This window comes from Vespa velutina, chromosome 2 (genome assembly GCF_912470025.1).
Source record: "Vespa velutina chromosome 2, iVesVel2.1, whole genome shotgun sequence".
NCBI classification, from domain to species: Eukaryota; Metazoa; Arthropoda; class Insecta; order Hymenoptera; family Vespidae; genus Vespa; species Vespa velutina.
Window position 1 is genome coordinate 2066598 of NC_062189.1, and position 23212 is coordinate 2089809.

General features: G+C 25.9%; 4 protein-coding genes across 9 annotated transcripts; 2 read left to right on the forward strand and 2 right to left on the reverse strand.

The window, feature by feature from the left end:
• Positions 1-1132: 1132 nt before the first annotated feature.
• On the reverse strand, positions 1133-3241 carry LOC124946516 (peroxisomal membrane protein 2). Its single transcript, XM_047487280.1, has 5 exons — positions 2256-3241; positions 2017-2112; positions 1728-1875; positions 1539-1658; positions 1133-1454 (listed from the first exon to the last, which is right to left on the reverse strand). Exons 1-5 carry the CDS (start codon positions 2351-2353, stop codon positions 1353-1355), a joined length of 564 nt encoding a protein of 187 aa, XP_047343236.1. The 5' UTR covers positions 2354-3241; the 3' UTR covers positions 1133-1352.
• Positions 3242-3785: 544 nt separating this feature from the next.
• On the forward strand, positions 3786-9157 carry LOC124946398 (DNA excision repair protein ERCC-6-like). 2 transcript variants are annotated; one of them, XM_047487020.1, is made up of 16 exons: positions 3786-3804; positions 3959-4077; positions 4301-4521; positions 4598-4965; positions 5068-5142; positions 5216-5345; positions 5431-5583; positions 5654-5781; positions 5905-6059; positions 6141-6455; positions 6523-6720; positions 6796-6942; positions 7041-7151; positions 7278-7481; positions 7558-8473; positions 8576-9157. In XM_047487020.1, the coding sequence occupies exons 2-16, from the start codon at positions 3985-3987 to the stop codon at positions 8740-8742; spliced, it is 3381 nt and encodes a 1126-aa protein (XP_047342976.1). In that variant the 5' UTR covers positions 3786-3804; positions 3959-3984; the 3' UTR covers positions 8743-9157. The 2 variants fall into 2 exon arrangements, with proteins under 2 accessions (XP_047342976.1, XP_047342977.1); XM_047487021.1 differs by lacking the exon at positions 3786-3804 and having other exon boundaries at positions 3848-4077; positions 7558-7804.
• On the reverse strand, positions 7200-11779 carry LOC124946399. Of its 4 annotated transcripts, XM_047487025.1 has the most exons (7): positions 11490-11778; positions 11142-11351; positions 10862-11064; positions 10694-10744; positions 10141-10597; positions 9861-10070; positions 7200-9770 (listed from the first exon to the last, which is right to left on the reverse strand). In XM_047487025.1, the coding sequence occupies exons 2-7, from the start codon at positions 11279-11281 to the stop codon at positions 9560-9562; spliced, it is 1272 nt and encodes a 423-aa protein (XP_047342981.1). In that variant the 5' UTR covers positions 11282-11351; positions 11490-11778; the 3' UTR covers positions 7200-9559. The 4 variants fall into 4 exon arrangements, with proteins under 4 accessions (XP_047342981.1, XP_047342980.1, XP_047342978.1 ...); XM_047487024.1 differs by having other exon boundaries at positions 10694-11061; positions 11490-11779; XM_047487022.1 differs by having other exon boundaries at positions 10694-11064.
• A 654-nt stretch (positions 11780-12433) lies between these two features.
• On the forward strand, positions 12434-22432 carry LOC124957813 (zinc finger protein 480-like). 2 transcript variants are annotated; one of them, XM_047515173.1, is made up of 8 exons: positions 12441-12481; positions 12572-12848; positions 18739-18852; positions 18948-20330; positions 20464-20748; positions 20965-21195; positions 21395-21576; positions 21731-22432. In XM_047515173.1, exons 2-8 carry the CDS (start codon positions 12714-12716, stop codon positions 22176-22178), a joined length of 2778 nt encoding a protein of 925 aa, XP_047371129.1. In that variant the 5' UTR covers positions 12441-12481; positions 12572-12713; the 3' UTR covers positions 22179-22432. The 2 variants fall into 2 exon arrangements, with proteins under 2 accessions (XP_047371130.1, XP_047371129.1); XM_047515174.1 differs by lacking the exons at positions 18739-18852; positions 18948-20330; positions 20464-20748; ... (1 more) ...; positions 21395-21576; positions 21731-22432 and adding exons at positions 13627-13770; positions 14304-16899 and having other exon boundaries at positions 12434-12848.
• The last annotated feature ends 780 nt before the right edge of the window (positions 22433-23212 follow it).

Consider the following 23212-nt stretch of genomic DNA (forward strand, 5'->3'; position numbering starts at 1 on the left):
ATAGTATTCACTTATTTATTTATTTATATATTTATTATTTATTTATTTATTATTTATTTATTTATTATTTATTTATTTATTATTTATGTATATTTTTGCATTAAATAATATTTAATTATTAAATTTTATATATATATATATATATATATATATATATATATATATATATATATATATATATAATATGCTTTGTCCATGGTAAATATTCGACAAAGTACAGAGGGAATTATAGCAATGAATATTTGTTTGCAATACTCCACTTACCTATATATAAATAAGTCATAAATGTTATTTGGTCATAAGACCGGGCAGCGTACCAAAAGACATAACTAGACTCTAGTCTTATTTATTCAAGAGTTAAGTCTTAAAGATGTATATATAAGGTTGAAAAAAACATGTTTGGAAAATCTACATTATTTATAAATAGAAGAGACCTGTATAATGTTAGGGCTGAATAAAGTACTATTACAAACATATAAAATATTTAAGATCTCTTTCTGATTATTATATCTATCGTTCTACCACAGTTTTATACAGAAATTTTCTTTTTCTAATCTAATGTGGTAAATAGTACAAAAAGTTGATTTGTATCTTATAATATTTTTTTCTGAAAATAATTATAAAAGTACTTTACACAGTCCTAAATAACATTAGTTTATTGTAATGACTGATACAACTTATCAAATATATTTGTCAATCGCAGTGGTGATCATTACCATATATATTTATATTATCTATTAATTATTCTTTTAAGCCTTTAAAGTATTTCATATTTAATATCTTTTTACCTATACCATTTTTTGTTGCTTAATTTGGATCTCATATTTAGTTAATTATATACCATTAAAACTTCTCTACTTATTATGAACATATGCTTCCTTTAAGGATCAAAATAAAAATAGATAGGTTCAAATTTCTCTCATTATCCTAAAGTACGCCACTAGCTTTTGACAGCAATATTTGCTGTTTACAATCTAATTGATCAACTGTTATTATCATTAAAAGAAAACAGATATATATACATATGTATATATATCTGTGTGTGTGTGTCTGATAATACCTGATCATTCCTGTAACATATTCTGTATTGTTGTTGTGTGATTAAATCAAAGCTTGAACATTAGAGCCGTTTATTAATTACACCAATAACCACATTTATTTGCAAACAACTTTATACAATATATTTCATGAAATACATCCCAAATATTAATTTAAACAATCTTTACATTTTTATTATATACTTCATATAAACCTATATATATATATATGTGTGTGTGTGTATTACTTTTATTTCGTTCATTTCATTTTTTTTAATACGTACCAATTAAAATCGATAACATTATATTAAGATATTATTTCTTTGATTTCTTATCAGTAACAGTTGATTTTTTGCATTCATTAGTGAGATAAATCGACCATATAAAACTGATTATATCTAATATTAATGTGCGTAACTAAAATGAAATAAAAAAAGAAATAAAAAAGATTATTAAAGTATAGCATAAAAAAATATTAAATTTAAAATTTTATGTACGTACCACTGAAGGAACATATTTTACATTGATAAATTGAAATATAGTTAAATATTTGAGATTAGTTAGAAGAACGGGCCAGTAAAGCTTTTGTAATTGTTCTTTAGAGGCTTTGTGAGATTTACCCTGGTAATAATAATATTATATATTAAAATCATTCTTTAGAAATTATGTTCATCAGTCAATCAAATTTACCTCTAATCGAGCAAGTATGTATAACGTTAGTGCTTGGAAACAAGGTGTATAAACCAATCTTTCTATCAAAAGCAAAGTCAATGGATATTTTCTCAAGGAATGTGTGTATAAATAAAAGTAATGTGGTACAGAACCTCCTAATAACAATCTGTAACATATTATTATATATGTTTTAGATATTAAAAAAAAATGTGAAATATATATATATATTTTATATACATACTATATATATATATATTATATGTATATATATAGTATATATATATAATATTAATTATATATAAATTACCCAAAAAGACCAAATGCAATAAGTCTATCTTCATCTATAGATTTCCCGCCAGTTAACTTCTGGTGTACTAAGTTTCCCAAAACATTAATAATGCAGCTACAAAAGAATATTTTTATAAAAATTTTTGTACAACATAAAATTAAGTATAACCATACTTCACAACATATGTGTATATATGTACACACACACACACATACATATATATATATATATATATATATATATATACATAAAATTACCTGGCAATTGCTTTTGTTTTAACCGGATTACTATAAAGGTATTGAAAATATACACTTGCGAAATTTAATATCATTTCCTTTGGTTTCGAAAACGCCATTTTTATATGTATATAATTTTTGTTAGTAATGTTGGTCTTGCAGTAATCAAGGTATCAGTACGCATTTGTTTCAAATGCATACAAAATAATAAATATAATTGACAAGATTTTATGAAATGTTTCGTTTAAAAATAATTAGTATATATATATATATATACCGATTATATTATTATATTATATATTATTATTATAATAATAATAGTAATAATAATAATAATATAAAGTGGACTTCCAACTACGAAAGAAATTATAAAAAAAAAAAATAACGCTAGGAGAAAGATCTCGTAGATAATATGGAACTTGATTTTTATAAAAATAGAATATAATATATAAGTGTATATTTACTAATTATAATTGTTGAAAAAATAATCGACAAACGTATATATTTTATATGCATCTGTCATTAGACTAAATTATACCGCTACTGTGTTCTATCTAACATAGGACATCGAGAAACTCAAGTCAACTATGAAAGGAAGAAATAAATAGAAAAGATCTGATAGTAATACTATATTTTTAAACTATCAAATGAGAAAAAAAAATTGGTTGATTATTTTTTTTTACATCGATATAATAAAACAAAAAAAAAACAATGAAATCTTTCCCAGTCTTGAAAACCTACGCGACTCTTGAATTATGAATGTAGACGCTTGTTAATGCGCCATAAATTGTTCGTAGAATTTCTATATTTTTAATCGATAAAATCCAACAAAAATTATAAATTTTTCCAAAATTTAACAATATTTTAGAAACTCAAATCCATTGATATGAACGAACACCGTGAAGCCTATTTCTTTGCATTTGGAATATATTAAAATATAGAATAGAAAATGGAATAGATTGTTTACTTCACTGAAACAAAGCATACACCGTTCAAACGTGTATATGAAAATCAGTACTGAGATACGAGCTTCTTCTCTTTTGCCGCAGATTTCAAGGGGCGCCACTATACAAAATTTTTTCTTTGCGAAAAATGTCGAAAACAGCATTTATGGAAACAATGAGAAAATACGTAATTCTTGACCAGTCTTAATGAAAAATATCTTATTTTAAAGATAAAGATTTAATCTAAGATTCCGCTTTTTATAATTTTTTAAAAAGCTTTATATTCGTGAATAAATTATTCTCGAAAAAAATATCATTTCTTAACATAATTTTTTTTCAAAGAAAATAAAGCTTTTTCAAAAATTTGTAAAAACAGAATTCTAGATTATACTTTCATCTTTAAAATAATATCTTGTTCATCAAAATCAGTTAAGAATTATGCATGTTCTCATTGTTGATCTAAACCATTGTAAAACCAGGGACAATGAACTATCTTAAACGAACATGTAAGCGAATTTATTAAAATCGTGACAGCCACATCGCATTTATTGTACTTTGAAAATATTTTTAGGAAAATTAATATAAAAGCAAAAATACAAAGTGCAGTTGTATTTATATTTATATATGTATGTATATTTACATGACCATTATATATATATATTATATATATATATAAAAAATTTCATACGAGTCCCTAGTACTACGACTTACTTCAAATTTTGAAATAGTATTCAATAAAAAAAAAAATTATAGGCTTTTCTTTACTATTTATTCCATTAGAATCTATCGTTCCTATGCACTGAACTATGGAAAATTGTCACGTACTAATAAAAAAACTTAATGACAAGGAAATGCAGAATGAAACTACACAAGACTTGGATATTAATTCATCGGCTAAGGTTAAATTTATCATTTAATAAATTATAAATTAATCGTTTTTAATTTGTATTATATTCAATACTTTATACTTAAGTTTATATATATATATATATCTATATTTAATTAGTGATTTATATCACGTAAAAATTTATACGTATCATATTTGAATTCATAATTTTGTGATAATCATGTAATTAAGCGTACGTTGTTTTTGAAACATTAATTTTTATTTCATTTTTATAGATTATATCAGTGAGAAGTGAAGAAAGTATTTTTCAAGAAGCATCAAAAAAATTAAAAGAATTATCTGATTTACATTCAGGTCAATCCAAATTTCAAGATAATATTAGAATAGATATTATTAATAGTAATAGTGATGATAAGTCATTACAAGATCAAGTTAAGACTGGGGAAATTACACCATTTCAAGCAATTGAGAAACATGAAATAAATACTCGAGAAGGGTAAATAAAATTTTTATATCAATGATATCTAATAAGATATAATATAATAAAAATGAATTTTTTTATATATTTCTAGAACACTTGATAAATTATCGAATTTGTTTGATCTTCAAACGTATTTTCAAAGACAAGCCGAACTTGCCAAACAAAAAAAGCATTTGAAGAAAGCATCAAGATCATTAAATAACGATGAAAATAATTCAGTACCAAATAAAAGAATGAAAATAGAAACTAATAAATCATTTAAGTCAAGGAATAGTAATTCTAGATGTTATTCAAGTCAAATAAAAACAAATGCTATTAAAAATTTAGCTAGTACTTCTAATACAAGCGAAAAAAAATGTATATCTATCAAATGTGACACTAAAGATAATACAACGTCTGATGGTGAGCTAAATCATTCTGAAAGCGAATATTTTCCTAGCGATGATGAAGGAGAATCTGGTAAGTTTTCTATATATATATATATATTTATAAACGAAACTTATAAATTGTTAATTATAATAAAAAGATCAATGAAATTATGTATAATATGTTATCATTTAGATATGGAACAAAGAAGATATACTTCTAAGAAGAAACGTAGTAATTCAAAACCCAAATGTATTAGTACAAAGAAAAGTATGTATTACGAATATAAAGGATATATTTTTCATTTTTTTCTTTTTTTTTTTTATACGATTTATATTTTTAGTATTAGATGATGGAGATGAACAGATTTACCTATTAAGAATAAAAAAGAATAAGAATATGAAAGATGAACCTGTACATATGGTGGATAATCTATTTAAAGTACCTCAGTCTATTTGGAAAAGATTATATAGGTATATAAAATATCAAAAATATAATAATTTACAATAGAAATATTTGTAGAGGTTAATAAATATAATTTATTAAATTTTTCTATAGATATCAGAAAGTCTCAGTCCAATGGTTATGGGAACTTCATAATCATAATTTAGGTGGTCTATTAGGAGATGAAATGGGATTGGGCAAAACAATACAAGTTATTTCATTTCTAGCTGGTTTGGATTGCAGTGAATTACTTTCTGATGGTGGAAGGTAAAAATTTACATAAAATTTATAAATAACATTTTATTTAATGTTAATTTATATTTATTTTAATGTGTAGATTTAGAGGATTGGGACCAACATTAATTATTTGTCCAGCAACTTTGATGGAGCAGTGGGTAAAACATTTTCATGACTGGTGGCCTATTTTAAGAGTTGCTGTATTACACCAATGTGGAACGTATGATGGCAAGCATTTTAAAATATAAAGAATATTATAAATATAAATGTGTATGTATGCATGTGTATGTGTGTGTGTCTGTATGTGCTGTACATTTTTCAATGTAACAATATTCTTTCATTTATCCTTAGTGAATCCCGAGAATTTAATAAATTCTTTAGAAACTGGTGGTATACTAATAACGTCATATTCAGGTATGCTTAAACACAAAGATTTACTCACAAATACTCAGTGGCATTATGTTATTCTTGATGAAGGGCATAAAATAAGAAATCCTCAAGCAAAGGTGAATATATGGTTATGTCGATATTATTGTGCAAAAGAAAAAAAAAAAAAGAAAAGAAATTATTAAATTTAATTTTTATAGATAAGTAAAGCAGTAAAAGAATTTTCTACTCCTCATCGTATATTATTAACTGGTAGTCCGATGCAAAATTCATTGAAAGAATTGTGGTCTTTATTCGACTTTATCTTGCCCGGTAAGTTGGGCACATTACCTGTATTTTTAGAGCATTGTGCTGCTCCTATAACTCGGGGTGGTTATGCCAATGCTACATCTCTTCAACAAGCTACAGCATTACAAATAGCCACTATGCTTAAGGAAGCTATTACACCTTATTTACTTAGAAGAACTAAAGCTGATGTAAAACGTTATCTCAACTTGCCAGAAAAAAATGAACAGGTATATTTATTATATTTGTGTTAGACAATTATATCAGTATTAATTATTATTTTTATTTATGTTCCAGGTATTATTTTGTAGTTTAACAGATGAGCAGAGAAAATTATATAAAGAACATTTATTATCAGAGGATGTATCGTTTGTTTTACACGAAAAAAGTTCTCTTCAAGAAACTGGAAGATATAGAGCTCGTTTGTTGATAGCCTTGTCTGCTCTTAGGAAAATATGCAATCATCCAGACTTATACCTTTACACAAATCCAATGGTAAGATTATAAGTAAATGATTATATGAAGTTTGTATAATTGCTACCATGAATATATCCATAAAAACATATGTAGGATTCGGATGAAGATATCGACTTGTCAGAAGATTTAGACAAATTTGGTTATTGGAAACGTGCAGGAAAAATGGTTGTAGTACAGTCTTTACTTAAAATATGGAAAAAGCAAGGACATAGAGTATTGCTATTCACTCAAGGAAGGCAGGTTTGTATGCGTTTTAATTCTTTATATATTATATTTTTTATTATCAGTAAAAATCTAACAAGAAAATTTTTATACAGAATAATATATTTATTTTACAGATGATGCATATTTTAGAATCTTTATTACAACGAGAGAATCATTCTTATTTAAGAATGGATGGTACTACACCTATGTCACAACGTCAAGAAACAATTTATACTTTTAATAATGTAAGTAGAATAATTCATTTTATCATTGTTTCTCTCTTTCTCTCTCTCTCTCTCTCTCTCTATCTATCTTTCTTATGTTTGATGTTGATAATAATATAAATAACATTATTTTTTTCATGTTTAAAGAATACCTCATATTTTATATTTCTACTAACGACACGTGTAGGAGGATTAGGTGTGAATTTAACTGGAGCAAATCGTGTAGTTATTTATGATCCTGATTGGAATCCTGCAACCGATGCACAAGCAAGAGAACGTGCTTGGAGAATTGGTCAAAATAAAAATGTTACTATTTACAGACTTATTACTGCTGGTACAATCGAAGAGAAGGTAACACAAAATTTGCTTTGCATTTTTTTTTTCTTTTTTTTTTTTTTATAATAAAAAACTCTCTTTTATGTTACAGATATACCATAGGCAAATTTTTAAATTATTGCTTTCGAATAAGGTTTTGGATGATCCAAGACAGAGAAAAATTTTTAAAACGACAGATTTAGCGGAACTATTTAATCTCAATGAACCTATAAATGGGGAATCTTCTGAATCAGATCGATTGTTTAAAGATTCTAAATTAACACCCAATTCGTTAAAATTTTCTTCTAATAAAATTAAAAAAATGAAGAAATTGGCTTCGACCCTTAGTAAAAATATAAGTAAGCAGATGATTACAAAGGATCTTGAAAAAAAAATGGATGATTCACCTGTCGATCCAGAGGATAATATCAAGATTGCTGATAAAACAAAAACTAATAATTTATGTAACAATGAAAATAATCTAACTGCATCCGAAGTTCATCCCATTAATGTTAATTTGAATGTAACTAACGTTTCGTCTAATCATAGTAATAATAATAACAATAATATTTTAAATACTCGATACAATAACATGACACAAAGTTATGATACAAATACTGAAATGGATGATCTTAAAACTGATCAGAGTCCTAATACAAATTCAATTTCCAAAAAAAACCATTTAGAAGAGAAATTAATGAATAAAGAACAAACAGTTTTGCCTGATGCAAGTTTGGATAATACAGAAGATCATAGTATTTCAGAAGTTAGTCGATTAAAATCAGAAATGACAACTGAGTTTTTTACTGACAATATTAATGAAATAAAATTGCATGATAAACCTAATAACAAAAATCAACAACAGAGAAAAAAGAAATCACGTACAGAAAAGCATAATATTTCTGCTTTGTTCGAAGGCGAGCATGTATCTTATCTGATTGGACGACGTTTAATTAAATCACATGTAGAAGAACCTACGGAAGTTTCCGATGACGAATATGTGTTAAAAAAATTATTTGCTAATTCGAGTAAGATTGTGACATATCACACATACAATATTTGTTAAAGTACAAACTTGTTATTAGAAAACATAATATATAAAATAAAAAGCAAAATATTTTTCGTTTCAGCTGTTAGTTCAGCTTTTGAACACGAAGCTGTTTTGTCGAGTGCACATCAAAATGTAAAGGATGAAAACATGATGCAACGATTAGCACGTGAAACTGCACAAGAAAGTATGGATTTTGTTCGTAAATCTCGTAAGTGGTGCTCGATACCTACATGGAATAAATCCTAATTATAATTATATCATATAACGTAGGCTATTAAAATTATGATTTAAGATTGCCCAACATCATAGTAGAATTAATATTTTGTATTTGTATTAGAGCTGCTTATTTAATTTATTATTATATAAATAAATTCTATACGCGTATATATACAATTGTATAATATAGTATAATAATAAGTATGTATATGTATATATACATGGTTAAATTTCTGTTACTTGAACTTTTATAACTCGAAAAACCATTTAATGAATATTTGAATATGAAATAAAAAATATACATTTATATATTATATATGATTATAGAAATATTTTTTTTTATATACCCGTCTTATGGTTTTTCGACTTATAGAAATTTAACACGAAGTGTATTTTGTTACAGCGAGTAACTTCTTTTATGTGATATAAAAAACAATAGATCCCATTTTTGTTGTGTAATTATTTAAATTTGCCAAACTTCCTTTTTTATTTGCTAAATTTTCTTTTATATTATATATATGTATATATATATAATATAATTTAATTTATATAAAAAATCAAATTAGTGTAAAACATTTGCATTCATTTACACAAATTAGGTGCTTGTATAATTTTTTTTTATCTTTTTTATCTTACTTTTTTTTTTTTTTTTTTTTTTTCCTTTCATTATATATATAGATGTGCTCACATCTATATCTACTCAACTCATAGGACTTACAAGAAAATAATGATACAAAAAAAAATCACTTAAAAAATTATAGTAACTATCAAATTAAATGTAATCTTTGAAATATTTAATGTGTGATGTGTGATCAATGTGTAACTAAGTTCTTAATTGAAAGTAATGTTATGAATCGTGTCTTAGAAATTGGGCCAACGTAGGACCATCTCTTCCTAATGGATCATCAGGAAACATAACATAATTTCCTACAAAAGTTGGTGCTAATAATCGATTTTCAATAGTATCCCGCCATTCTGGCTTTTCTGTGTATAAATCTCTGAATTGATCTAAAGAAACAACTATGCCTTTGCACATTGTTGCATATTCCAATATAAACCTAAACAGATATATTATATACAATAAACAAAGTTGGACAATATATTTTTAAGATTGAAAATGTAAATGCATAAATACTTATAAAACTTACCTATCATCATAAGAAGTAATATTTTTACCAGCAATGCTTCTACTTGGTGTAAAAACAACTGTTCCTTCCTTCCACAGTTTTTCAAGAAGTCGATGAGAGAGAGATCGTTTATGTTGAGGTACAAATGCTTTAACAGAATGTCCTCTCTGTTGAAAATAATCTATTACTAATTTTAATCCTGCTTCCGAGAATGATTTGCCATGCGTGTGTCTATAATATAAAAACAACTTCTTGTAAATATTATTAAAATAATTTAAATATAAAATTTAATACAACTCACGCCATGGCAACGTTACAGCCATCGATAATTATTTCCCTTAATTTCTTAGATTTATTTTGGTCTGCTTCATTTACTTGTTCAAGTTGTACTTGCTTGGCATTAAATGTTGTATCATAAAATTTTGCACTGATCCTTCTCATATTTTTTTGAGGTTCTACATTAATAGAAAAGTTTGGTTTAGAACAATGAGGTAACTGTAAGCCAGGTTTATTAAATAGTAGATCGTTATCATTATTTGTATCCTTATCATGTTCTTCTGAAACTGATTTTAAACATGTTAGATTGCTAGGATCTCCATCATAATCTAACATAAAAAGTCGTGATTGATTTTCTTCATCTGAGATATCTTTTATGTCTGTTTTATTTGATATAGATCTATTTGTCGATGAATTGTTTATGGATGACCATACTACAACAATATCATCGACAGATTCATTTAATTTATTATTTGAAGATACTGAAATAAAAAAAATAAGATATATTAAACTATATAAGTTTATAAGATATATTAAAAGATGTCATAATAATATGATGATATTATTAATCTACATACTTTCATTAGTAGAACTTGTATTTAAAACTTTAGATTTCAAATTTGTTGAATCTGAAATTATACAACATGATGTATCAGGACTCGAACATTCTATGATACTTCTTCTTGATTTATTACTTTCTGTGCTATTCACAATTCTATTAGAAATGCCATGTTCATGAGATTTACGTAAGCATTGAAATGATTTAAAAAGTTGTCCAAGTGTAGAATGTACAGTTCCATTTGTATTATTATCTTGAGTAGTATATTTCATCTTTTCAGTTTGTTCATTTTCATTGTCACTTAAAATGATAACACTGTCATTCAATGAAGATGTTGATACTTTTTCATTTTGTTGAAATTGTTTTGCTTTCTTGATTTGACGTTTTCTACTGTAAAAAAAAATATGAGAATTATAAATTTTCTTTTACATAGAATTTGTATCATAATATAATATGTTTTTTAGTACCTTTCTTTAATTAATGTTATTAACCTTTCATATGAAGCTTGTCTTTTTATTGCGTCAATTGTAGTTTTACGATTCGATGATCTTTTCATGGACACTGTTAAATTATTTTTCTTTCGTGTCATTTTTTTTTTTTTATACATAAAATAATTATTTAATAGAACAATTATTTGTTGTTATAAATTTATTAACCGTATTCACTATTCATATCATCTATAAACAAATGTATACTGTAATGTTTATATTGTATCAGATGAAAATTATTTATTCTCTAATACTAATTTATTTCAATATTTAATATTTAGATGAAATTATGTTTGCATATGAAATTTTCTACATTGTTTTACTTACATTAATATTTCAACTGACAGTTAAATTGATTTCGATATGGGAATGTATATACGCATTTCAAAATATCTCAATAACAATTTTCAATAAGGTAACTTTATTTACTGATTTTCTGCTGGTCACTCTGAACTGTAAAACAACGTCAATTTATAACAATGCTTCAACCTTATTTTTTTTAGTTTGGATTAATTTAAATAGTAATTCCAGCAATAGTGTTTTATTTCATTGTATTTCTTTTCATCATCAAGTAGAAAGTATTAGTCCATATGTACGGAAGTAGATTATGCCATCTATGTTATACATATATACGATTCATTATTAGATTTACTGTAGGTGCCCTTTTTATAAACAACTTGTTACGGCACTGATTCGTTACCATGGAAACACAGTAACCAATCACATTTGATATAAATAAATATAATACAAGATAATTATTATTGTTTGGCTCTTTAAAAGTGAATATGTTATATTTTTATTTATTTATTATTCCTTGGTTAAATATATCAATGAGATGTATATATGTATAAACAAATAACCAAAAAATTAAATCATATTTAGAATTTACTTCCTCTTTCCCCGTCGAAGCCAATAGAAACTGATCAAAATCAACTCCAATGATATATATGTATTGAAAACAATTTTAATTGATTCTTATATTTAACGATTATATATAATAATTATAATTAATAATAAATTGACTAATAAAATATTTAGCGGTTATATATAATAATTATAATTAATAATAAACTAATAGTCATGTATGCAATTGATTTGTCTATCATCTTTTCCCCTAGCGTTTCGTGATTGGTTACTATAAAGAAATACACGACATATATTTGACCAATCGAATAATCAGTAATTTTCCTTTATTATTTTATCACCTCTCATTGGTAGAAATTTGTATTCGGAAGAGGGAATAACGCGAATAGTGGGGATAATCAAAACGACTACTGTGTCGAGTTGATCGCATCCCCGTAGTCGAGCGAAGATAAATGGTAACGTTAACACTGCAAGTTTAATTTTTTTTTTTTATTTATTTATTTCTTATATATTTCATTTAAACATTTGGAAAAAATGTTTTATAGAATGGATTAGATTGAAAAGAGAGAGGGAGAAAGCAGATGATCGGCATAATCGGGAAATTAATACTATTAAAAAGTTAGCGTTGTTTTTCTACTAGTTAAGTAGTCAGAAGCGTATTCAGACAGCCTTCAGAGATAAATAAAAATGGAGTTGAAGGAAGAAGAAGCTCAGGTTTGCAGACTATGTGGACAACGTGAAAGCATTTACATTGATGTGTTTGGAGAAGAAGGGACGAAAAGGTTACTCGGCTTGAAAATACATTCGAAGATCAACATTTTGGTAAGTAATATTTAAGGTAAGAGCAACGGTGCGTGGTGTGAGCTATGGGGTCCGGGCCCTCGTTGCTCCTTCAGGTTTAGGGTAGGGGACTAGAAAAATGGCCGTAAAGTAGGGAAACGTGAGAAGTTTTTCGATGTGTATGTGTGTATGTGTGTTTGTGTTGCATACTAATTTAAGTTATTATAATTAATCACAAATATTGTATCTTCATACATTATTTCTCTCGCTGATGATATTTAGAACAATGTATTAAAACGAAATGATTTTTATTAACTATAATTCCGTTGAATTTATTCATTATGTATTAAAATTCTACAATAATGAATAAATAAATAAATAATATTTATATAGAAAAAATTGGTTCTTGTATAAATTTTAGTATTAAGTCATATATATATATATATATATATATATATATATATATATATCAAAGAATAGAATTATATATGCGATATATAAATGTTTGTTACATATAGGTATAAGTATATCTTATTGTAATCATATTAAGATAAGATTTGATTGTTTAAACATATAATGGGTATCGTACTTTCTTTTTTCTATCATGTTGTATCTATAGAGCGGTAGGGTTCAGGCTTACATATTTTCTTGCCTTTTCACGATTATATAGGTATTTTAAAATGCTTACTTTTTTTTCTTCTTTTTTTTTCTTTCTTTTTTTCTTCTTGATTATGAAACTCTTCAATTTGAACTCAGAAACACGATCCTTCTCAAGAGTGCATTACGTTCTTAGTACTTAGGTATTTTGTTTAAATCACAGATAGATGAAAAGGATCCTCTGCCCAAGGCGATCTGTCTTCAATGTCTGGGCAAACTCGAATTCGTTTGTGACTTCCAAGAGGAGTGTCTACGCACCCAACAAGTGTTACGCGATCGATACAATCTACCATCCTTAACAGAGATTGTAAGTGAGCATTTTATTTTATGTATTGCTCTACCGCTCTCTTAGGATGCAACTAAAATAAATAATCTTGTTTATCTGCCTTACATTAGAGCAAAATATCGGAAGTTTAATGATGTAGGTTTTATATTTTTTATTTAATAAAAAAATGCATAATATATATATATATATATATATTAAATATAATATGTATATATTAAAGCTAATTTTTCTTTATAATAAATAAAGAACTTTAAACAAGAGTTTATAAATAAGATTAATTTTTCATGCTTTCTTTTAAGATTTTTTTTTTTTTTTTCTTTTTTAATAACAAAGTTAATTTTTGACTATATATTGTATGCTAATAAGATGACAAAAAAGATAATGATACTTGAAAATACATAGCTGTGAATGTTTCATATATTTTATTTAATTATTTATGCACAAGCAAGCATGTTCTTATAAAGGAAGGCATGGAAGTAAATTGTTGTTAAAATAAAAATTGCATTAGATTAGATTCTTGATACCCATTTATGTTTAATTCGATCTATTCCTAGGCCGAAGTAAAGAAAGAAGATGCTGCACCAAGTACATCAGCAAATAATAATAATAGTATTGACAAGAATCTTAATTCTTCGCCTAGCGAGACTGTAAAAGAAGTAGATCAACGTGTTGTCAGAAATCATACAAAGTCGCAAAGAAATCTAAGAAGTCATCAACACACATTAAAGGATAGCGATGACACTTCCAAAGATCAAACTATTGAAGATAATAGTCAACAGAAAGTGGATGGATCACAGACTGTTCAACATCCTGAAGTTTCTCATACACGTTGGCTTAGAAGTAGACAAAGTGCAGATGTAATGACTAACCAGAATTCTACAGATAATGAATTGAATACTCCAATTGCAAATCGTTTAAGAAGTCATAACACTGTTTCTCCAGATAATAATATTAACTGTCGCAATAATACAAATGAGAACGTTGAAAAGCAAAGTGGAAAGCAACAAGATTCTCACACTATTCAAATTCCAACGACAGCATTGAATAAACTCCTTACTATCGTCTCAGGTTCACCGAACATAGAAGTTTCTGTAAAAGAATCAAGAAATCGCCATAATGATGCAGAAGACATTAGTTTTACTGTAGAATTGTGTAGGAAAATGTGTGATAGTATAGCTACAGTACGAGCAAAAGTGTTCCCAGATCAAGGCTCGTGTTTGGTAGATACTGCTATCGTAGACTTACTTGAAAATCATAACAGTGTAGAAGCAAATAGTATAATTAGTTCTATTATTAGTGGGAATTCGAAAAATAATTCAATCAAGTTAAAGGACTTAACTGAATTCGAACAGAGACTGGAAAATTCACAAAATCCTGAAGAGTTGTTTAGGATTGACGGGGAAGAAATACGCGTAGACGATAATGTTGAACACATTGTGGCTGACAATCAAAATGGATATGTTTGTAAACTTTGTAAAAAATTTTATGAACGTAAAGATAAATGCACAGTTCATGTTAAAACTCACCTTGGAATTAAGCAATATACTTGTATTCTCTGCAACGCTAAATTTGTTTGTAAATCTGATGTAATGAAGCATATTAGATGTTCGCATACTAATCCCAGGCCAATACAATGTCCAAAATGTCCAAAAAGATTTAAATCTAAATTTTATTTGACTGAACATGATAATGTCCATAAAGGAATACGACCGTACAGTTGTACGGAATGTGAACAAAGTTATCACCATAAAGTGTCCTTACAAATTCATAGAAAATCACACTTACCACCACAAAATCTGGCTTGTGAGTACTGTGGCAAGGTATTTCCATATCGCACGCGTTTGCTTAGTCATATTGCCAGTGTTCATTTAAAAAATCGTCGTAATTTTAGATGTCGATTTTGTTATAATCTTTATTCAAGTTTGTCCGTGTTAAATGAACATATAAAAACGAGACATGCAACAACATACACCTGTGAAATTTGTAGTAAAACATTTAAGGTAGCATCTAAATATAAAGCGCATGTATTGCAGCACTCCAATCCAAAACCCTTTATATGCAATGTTTGCAATAATAGGTACGCATCAAAAGCATTCCTAAACGAGCACTTATTAAAACATGAAGGCTTGAGAAAGCACATTTGCCAAAAATGCGGAGCCACTTTCGCACAAGCTAGTCACCTTGCAGCGCATCGTCATGTACATGGTGAAAAGACACATGCTTGTCCAGAATGTGGAAGAAAGTTTAATAGACGTGATAATATGAAAGTACATAGGAAAAGACATTTTGAAATAAAAAAGACTGATAATAAACAAAAAACTATTTCCACTACTGATGAAACATCAAGTGCATCGAATGAGAAGTAACAATAATCTTTATATTATGGAAGCTCATTTATGAATAACGAATTTTCCAAGTAGAACATTAAATGACTATTGACAAGAATGCAATTTGAGATTGATACATGTATATAAAATGCATGCGTATTATTGTGAAGCTCATTTAGACCATTGTCAAAAGTAGAAATAAGTTTTTCTAATGTTAGAAATATTATATACATCATCGAGAGAGAAAAAGAGGTAATATTAGGGATACTGTATACATTATTCATGGTATTAGAAATTTACTTTTCTGCTAATGCCTAAATATTATTCGATAGTCATCTACTTGATATGCTTTTGTTTATAATAATTCAATTGTGTCACTGACTTCATTTCATACTTTAGTTTATTATTCTTTACTTTTATGTATTACTATTTGTATATTACGTTATAGCTATGCATTTGACATATTATAGTATTCTTTTCACGTTTATTTGATTATATACATTTAGTTAATAATACTTGTGTGCATAAAAAAAAAAAAAAAGTAGTGAATTTGTTGAAGTTGCAATTAAAATGATGTTAGATACTTAAACTCTATATTGAATAACACGAAACATTGACACACAGTGAATTGGCAAATTTAATATGTGATTTATAGAATATAAATAGTTTATATTGCAATTCTATAAAATTCATCGCGTTAATAGAATGAAGAAGAAACATTTTCGTTTCCATTATTTTTTTCTTTTCTATTATGTAATAAATTTAATTTAATTTTCAACAAACTTTACAGTATTAAACAAAAGAAGAAAGATAAATTTAGCAAATGGTTCTGTTTTTTTGTTTTAATATAAATATATATATATATATATATATATATATATATATATATATATATACATATATACATATGTGTTATATATACATATATATAACATCTTTCTATATTTACAAATTGTCTGTTTAGACATTTGGTAAATCATTTGATTTACTAAATCATAAATAGATCAATTATGTAACAATTTTATGTCATATAGATTGCATTTTCTAATATATAGACGAAGATAACGACTTATTTAATTTGGACTTCAAAAAACATGTAAAAGGTAATAACATTTTTTTTTATTTTTGTTTTATTTCTTTTTTAAATTCTTGTAAATTTTTTTTAATTTTTTAAAAATTCTAATGCTATTATTTGATAATTATTATAGTGTATATGATTTTTATTATCACAAAAGTTTTTTTTTTTTTGTTAGTATTTGTTTGTAATAAAGATATGATATATATTAGTGATATATATTCAACTAAGAAACAATATAAATTTATTTAATAGCAAACAATTGCATATTTCAACATAGTACGACAGATTTAAGAGATTACGTTTATTATTAATATTTGGGCCATATATGGTTTAATAACAAAAGTTCTCTTTTATAACGCCAAAAGAAACACATAATAGAAATTTGTTTCCAAAGATTGTATTGGTTGCACACTAATGTTTTTTTCTACAGCACTACATAATGTGTTCAGAAACAAAATTGTATAGTATGTATAGGGCTTCCAAAAAAAAAAAAAATACTTTAAATATTAGAGTAGCAGAGCGAAGGAGAAAGAGAGGAAAAGAATTTTCTATATATTTTTACATATAAGAGTATTTCAGAAAACTCTAAATTTTTGAGGTCTTCATAAAAAAAAAAAAAAAATATAGTATTTATATACTATATTTTTGGATATATTTTATTATATACAGATTATTACATTAAAACAATATGAAAAAAAGAACTGCCCCAGAATTATACATATGAACATAAAATAATTTATAGATTCTTCTTATAAACTATTTTATACATTATGCGAAAAGACACAATGAAATGTAAGTGCCTTAATTGAGGATTTCTTAATAAAATGTAATCATAAATTTGAAAACATAATGAATATAATGTAACAAAATGATAGCTAATAATAATATTCAAATTTGGAATGATATTTTGATTAATATTATTATGAGAAAGAAAGCAATAGACTATTAATGCTTCTTTAACAAAAATGAAGGAGCAACTATGTCTTCATGTGATCATAATATCATTTTTCGTTTATAAGATACGTACGTATGTATATATATATATATATATATATATACACACATATATACACATACACATACACACATAAATATTTAAATAGAATACTTCTCCAAAACTATTTCAGTGATAAGAAAAAATATCTATTTTATAAAATGATTATGCAACTTGAAATATTTTTCTGAGAAGAGAGAATATCTTGTACTTTTAGCCAATATAAAAAATTATTGGCATGGGCATTAATAAGAATATGTTAATGATGCTAGGTAAATAGGAAATAGTGATTTTTTTGACAATAAACATGTTTTTCGATTCCATGGCTGTCTTAATAAAGATATAATATTTTGGGGTCTAATATTTGTTCATTTTTTATATACCTTACTATACTATTAATATATTTATAATTTATGCAAGAAGATAATATTTCACATGAAATAATAGAATTCCTTCAAATTCTACAAATCAAATACATCGTATGAGATTGTATGTATTAAATCGTCGTTTAAGAATTATACTTCTATTTTATAATAATCGTTATCGATTATTAATTTAAAGTGAAATAAAGTTTTTTCAAAATGTTTCAGATTCAAAAGGATGACGGATTACCACAGATAGTATGTGTTCGATGCTTAGGAACTTTGGAGTTTTTATGCGATTTTTATGACCTTTGTCATCATACTCAAAAAAAGCTAACTAATGTAAGATATTTAATTTATTTATTATTATGAGTTATATTAAAAGGTAAAAAAATTATTTTTTTTACGGTTTTTTTTATTTATTTTTATTTTTTTAGAAAATTGATACTGTAAAAGATGTAATCAACGTAGTGCACATGGAAAACGATGCCGAATTTGATAAAGAAAATGCTTTTCCTTCTCCTAAAAAATGTCATCAATCGGGTAGTTATAAAAATCGTTCAAAAAGTGAATTAGATCAATCCAATGTTTGTTCAGTTGAAAATTTGAACAGTTTTGTTACCGTCAAACAATCAAATATAAAAGAGACTGAACTAAACGATAAAAGAAATTGCAGTAACGTTACAAAATTAGAGAAAAGTTTTTCTTCAAAAGAAGAGCCATTTATTAAAATTTCTCAAATCTCTTCAACAAATGTTAAACTAGATAAAAGTAAACTAAGTAATCAGTCTGAACAAAAAAATAGAACGAGAAAAGCAACATTAAGAGAAACAAGAAGTGAAGATAATCAGATCCATTCTTCTCTGATTAAAAAAACAAGACGTAAAAGTTCTGTTCATAAATCCTTAATTGATTCCTTTAATCTTAAAAGACTCAACAATGTAAAAGAATCAAGAGTAATACTGTCTCATGACGATACAAATACGACCAAAGCTGATATTCTGTCCATATCTAATACTAAAGACTCTTCCAAAGAATTCTCTATTAATGAGAATCCATCTATTGTTCATTCAAATAAAACAGAAGAAATATTGTCCAATAGAATCCACGACAATAATAAAAACAATGTGGATAATAACAATATGCATGAAAAGAAAAAAAATAATTTATCTAAAAAAGTGAAGTGCCATTCTAATGAAGATAATATAAAAAATGAAAATTCTGATCATGTTATACCACATAAAGTACAAATTTTACAATCAAATCAATTTGTGTGGGGTTCCAATGACACATTATTACAGGAACCATGTAAGCCAAAATCTGAGAAAGATGAAACTGTATCGAATACAAGTCCTCCACCTGGAGACGAAGCAGAATCAGATCAACAAGTCGATGTAAATTCAATAGTGAATCATATTCACATATCCGAAGTTGTTCCCATTTCTAAATCCATAAGAAATAAATGCCTTGTAGAACAAGTTCAAACAAAAGTTTCAAACTCTTCATTAAATGTACCTAATGAAGTACAATTATCGAGAAAGAAGATACAACACAATTACGAAAAAGATATTACTCCTGGAACATCTCAACAATTAGAGTTTAAGAATAATTTAAATGAACGGCTCAGAAGAAATGGAAAATTTGGTAAAATTTCCGAATTAATAAGCCACGAGCAAAAAGTAGAAATTGAAAAATACTATAAGATAGATATGTCAGTTGTTGATCCAAGCATTGTCGAAAAAAATCTAACAATCACTGATAAAAGAACTATTCAGTGTAATATTTGTGGATTAATGTACCCTAGATTGGACAAATGTCAGGTATACATATAACTCAAATTTTATAATATTATAAACAAGAGAAATTATTATTTCGTTTATTTTTTTCTTTATAATATTATACATATAAAATTAAATAAAAATATTTAAATATACATATGATTTGTACTTTTAGGTTCATGTTTGGGCTCATTTGAAAATGAGACCATATAAATGTACAGCTTGTGAATTTTCAACGGTAACTATAAGCAATGTACGCTGTCACATTAGAAAACGTCATTTAAAAATAAAACCTTTTGCGTGTCATCTCTGTGAAAAACGATATGTCACTGCGGTCCTTTTAGAAGAACATTTAAATACTCATACAGGTGCTCGACCATTCAAATGTAAGATCTGTGATTTTGCCAGTTGTAGTCGTCAAGTATTGAGTTATCATAACACGACACATAAGCCAGTAAAGGTAACGTAACAAAAAAAAAATTAATAAAATATACTAAAACTTGATTAGAGTATTATGTCAAAGTAACACTTTTAAAACAAAATTTGAGATACTAACACTGTAGTCAACATAATACTAATTGCTGTAATCGAGTTTTATTGTATATGATGAAATTGCATTATTTATATATATGTATATATTTATCTTTTCTCTACTAATTTTCTTATTATCAAATAGGACATACATTGCAATGTTTGTGGAAAAGAATTTTATTCAAGAGGGAGAATGCGAGCTCATATGCTTATTCATAATAAAGATAAAGTTGTGATGTGTAAGCTTTGTTCTGCTTATTTATCTAATGAAACAGCATTAGAACAGCATATGAAAAATATCCATACACGTGATTATATATGCAATATTTGTGGGAAAATTTTAAAATCCAGAAAAACATTATTGAATCATAAAAATGTAAATTTCTTTTACACAAAAATGTTTACTTTATTGTATGTGTGTGTGTGTGTGCGCGCGCGCGTGTGTGTGTGTATGTGTGTGTATATATATATATATATGTATGCATTGTGTGTATGTGTATATAGTTTCTATGATTTTTTTTTCTTTCATATTTTTTGTTTTCTTTTTAAATATTTTTTATTTTTATTTTTTACAGGTCCACGCAGCTGCTAAATATAAATGTGATTTATGCCCTAATGTATATAAAAGCAGTCATATATTAAAAGAACATCTTTTAAAACATGAAGGTATTAGAAAGTACAAATGTAACAATTGCGAGAAATCTTTTGCTCAACAATCGCATCTTGCTGCACATATGGCAGTACATAGTGAAATAAGGTGAATATAATGTCATAAAGGAAATTATATCCTTTTCTTTTTTTTCTTTTTTTTTTTTTTTTTTTTTTTTTTTTTTTTTTTTTTTTTTTTTTTTTTTTTTTACAAATCCCAACACTATGTGCGATAATTATATTTTAATTATTATTTATTTTAGATACCATTGTCCTGGTTGTAATAAGGCTTTTAATCGTCGGGATAATATGAAGATACATACTAAGCGTTGTAAAAGCTTTTTAGCCAATCCTGAATTAAAAGATCTTTTAAAGAACAAGGGAAGGACTAAATATATGAGAAAGATCAATGATCACGTTACTCTTGACACATCTATGAATACAGATAACGAGAGTAATAAATTATTAATTTTGAAATATGAAGAGACTGCTAATAATGTGATACCCAAAGATATTAATAAGGAAAACGATAGCAATAATCAACAGAATATTAGTCAATATGTATATAATGAAAATGTACAAAGTAATGAAACAATCAGAAGTTTGGAAAAAATGATCGAATTATCTGGATCATCGACTGAGAATACATACGATATTACACCAGAAAATAGTACAGTGATCCAAAATGTTCTGCACTCTGATTGTTTTTAATTTCTTAATTCTTTTTATAATTTCTCAAAAAATGTTTCAGTTTATGTAAAAATTATATTACAGGTATTAATATAATCGTTAATAAGTACAAACGAGAAACGTGAGACTGTGTATGTGCGCATGTGTGAAACTAAAATAATATTCTAAAGAGAAAATACACTGAATTTTCTTTGTTATTACAAAGTAAATAAAATTATCAAAAATAGTAAATAATCATCTTTATATATATACATAAAAAAAAAAAAAAAAAAGAAAAAAAAATAATAATAAAAAAAAAGAGGAAGAAAACAATAGATTATGTTGTATTAATATTTTCTTTTTTGCAGTATTACAATATAGTTTCACATTATTATTAATTATTATATATATCGATATTTCTGTAATCGTATTTTTGCATGTTCTGTTATAAACGAAGTATTATTATGTAGAATATATATGTGGGAATGAGCACCTCCATTTTAAACAAACAGACATTAATAGTTGATTACTGGAGAGGGCCTAATTTTTGTTACGAATCCCACATATATATATATTATACATAAAAAAGAAAAAATATTTTATTTAATCTTTCTTATCTGTATGTGTGCGTGTATATATGTAAACAATATAACTTTTCTAAACAAATGCCACATTAAAAGTTCACAGCTTTGATAAGAATTATTTTATAAAAAAGACCAAAGAATATTCTTTGATATATTACATGGAACACGTATTATATTTGTGACAAGCTGTTAACAAAGAGCGCTTACGCTTATTATAATTACAACACGATAAGACTGATTTATACTGATTTGTAAATGAATTTACAAAAAAAATATAAAGTTCCTATGTAAACTATTAGACTTGAATAAAAATAATATAATAGTATTAATATAACAATGAATACATAACAGTGTTGTATTAATACATTGACCGCAATTATGCGAATAGATCATTGTTACGCGTGCGCGTTATATGTACATTATATATATAATGTATGCATATATATGTACACACATGTATATGCAATATTATATGTATATATATATATATAT

Bases quoted from the DNA above. Each gene is read 5' to 3' on its own strand.
- LOC124946516 (XM_047487280.1), bottom strand. From the start codon at position 2,353: ATGGCGTTTTCGAAACCAAAGGAAATGATATTAAATTTCGCAAGTGTA. The intron at 1,659-1,727 runs GTAAATTTGATT...TATTATTACCAG, and splicing joins ACATACTTGCTCGATTAGAG to GGTAAATCTCACAAAGCCTC. The intron at 1,455-1,538 runs GTACGTACATAA...ATTTCATTTTAG, and splicing joins TAAAATATGTTCCTTCAGTG to TTACGCACATTAATATTAGA.
- LOC124946398 (XM_047487020.1), top strand. From the start codon at position 3,985: ATGGAAAATTGTCACGTACTAATAAAAAAACTTAATGACAAGGAAATG. The intron at 4,078-4,300 runs GTTAAATTTATC...TCATTTTTATAG, and splicing joins ATATTAATTCATCGGCTAAG to ATTATATCAGTGAGAAGTGA. The intron at 6,721-6,795 runs GTAAGATTATAA...AAACATATGTAG, and splicing joins ACCTTTACACAAATCCAATG to GATTCGGATGAAGATATCGA.
- LOC124946399 (XM_047487022.1), bottom strand. From the start codon at position 11,281: ATGTATAAAAAAAAAAAAATGACACGAAAGAAAAATAATTTAACAGTG. The intron at 11,065-11,141 runs GTACTAAAAAAC...TTTTTTTTACAG, and splicing joins ATAACATTAATTAAAGAAAG to TAGAAAACGTCAAATCAAGA. The intron at 9,771-9,860 runs GTAAGTTTTATA...ATATCTGTTTAG, and splicing joins ATTACTTCTTATGATGATAG to GTTTATATTGGAATATGCAA.
- LOC124957813 (XM_047515173.1), top strand. From the start codon at position 12,714: ATGGAGTTGAAGGAAGAAGAAGCTCAGGTTTGCAGACTATGTGGACAA. The intron at 12,849-18,738 runs GTAAGTAATATT...AAAATGTTTCAG, and splicing joins ATTCGAAGATCAACATTTTG to ATTCAAAAGGATGACGGATT. The intron at 21,196-21,394 runs GTAAATTTCTTT...TATTTTTTACAG, and splicing joins CATTATTGAATCATAAAAAT to GTCCACGCAGCTGCTAAATA.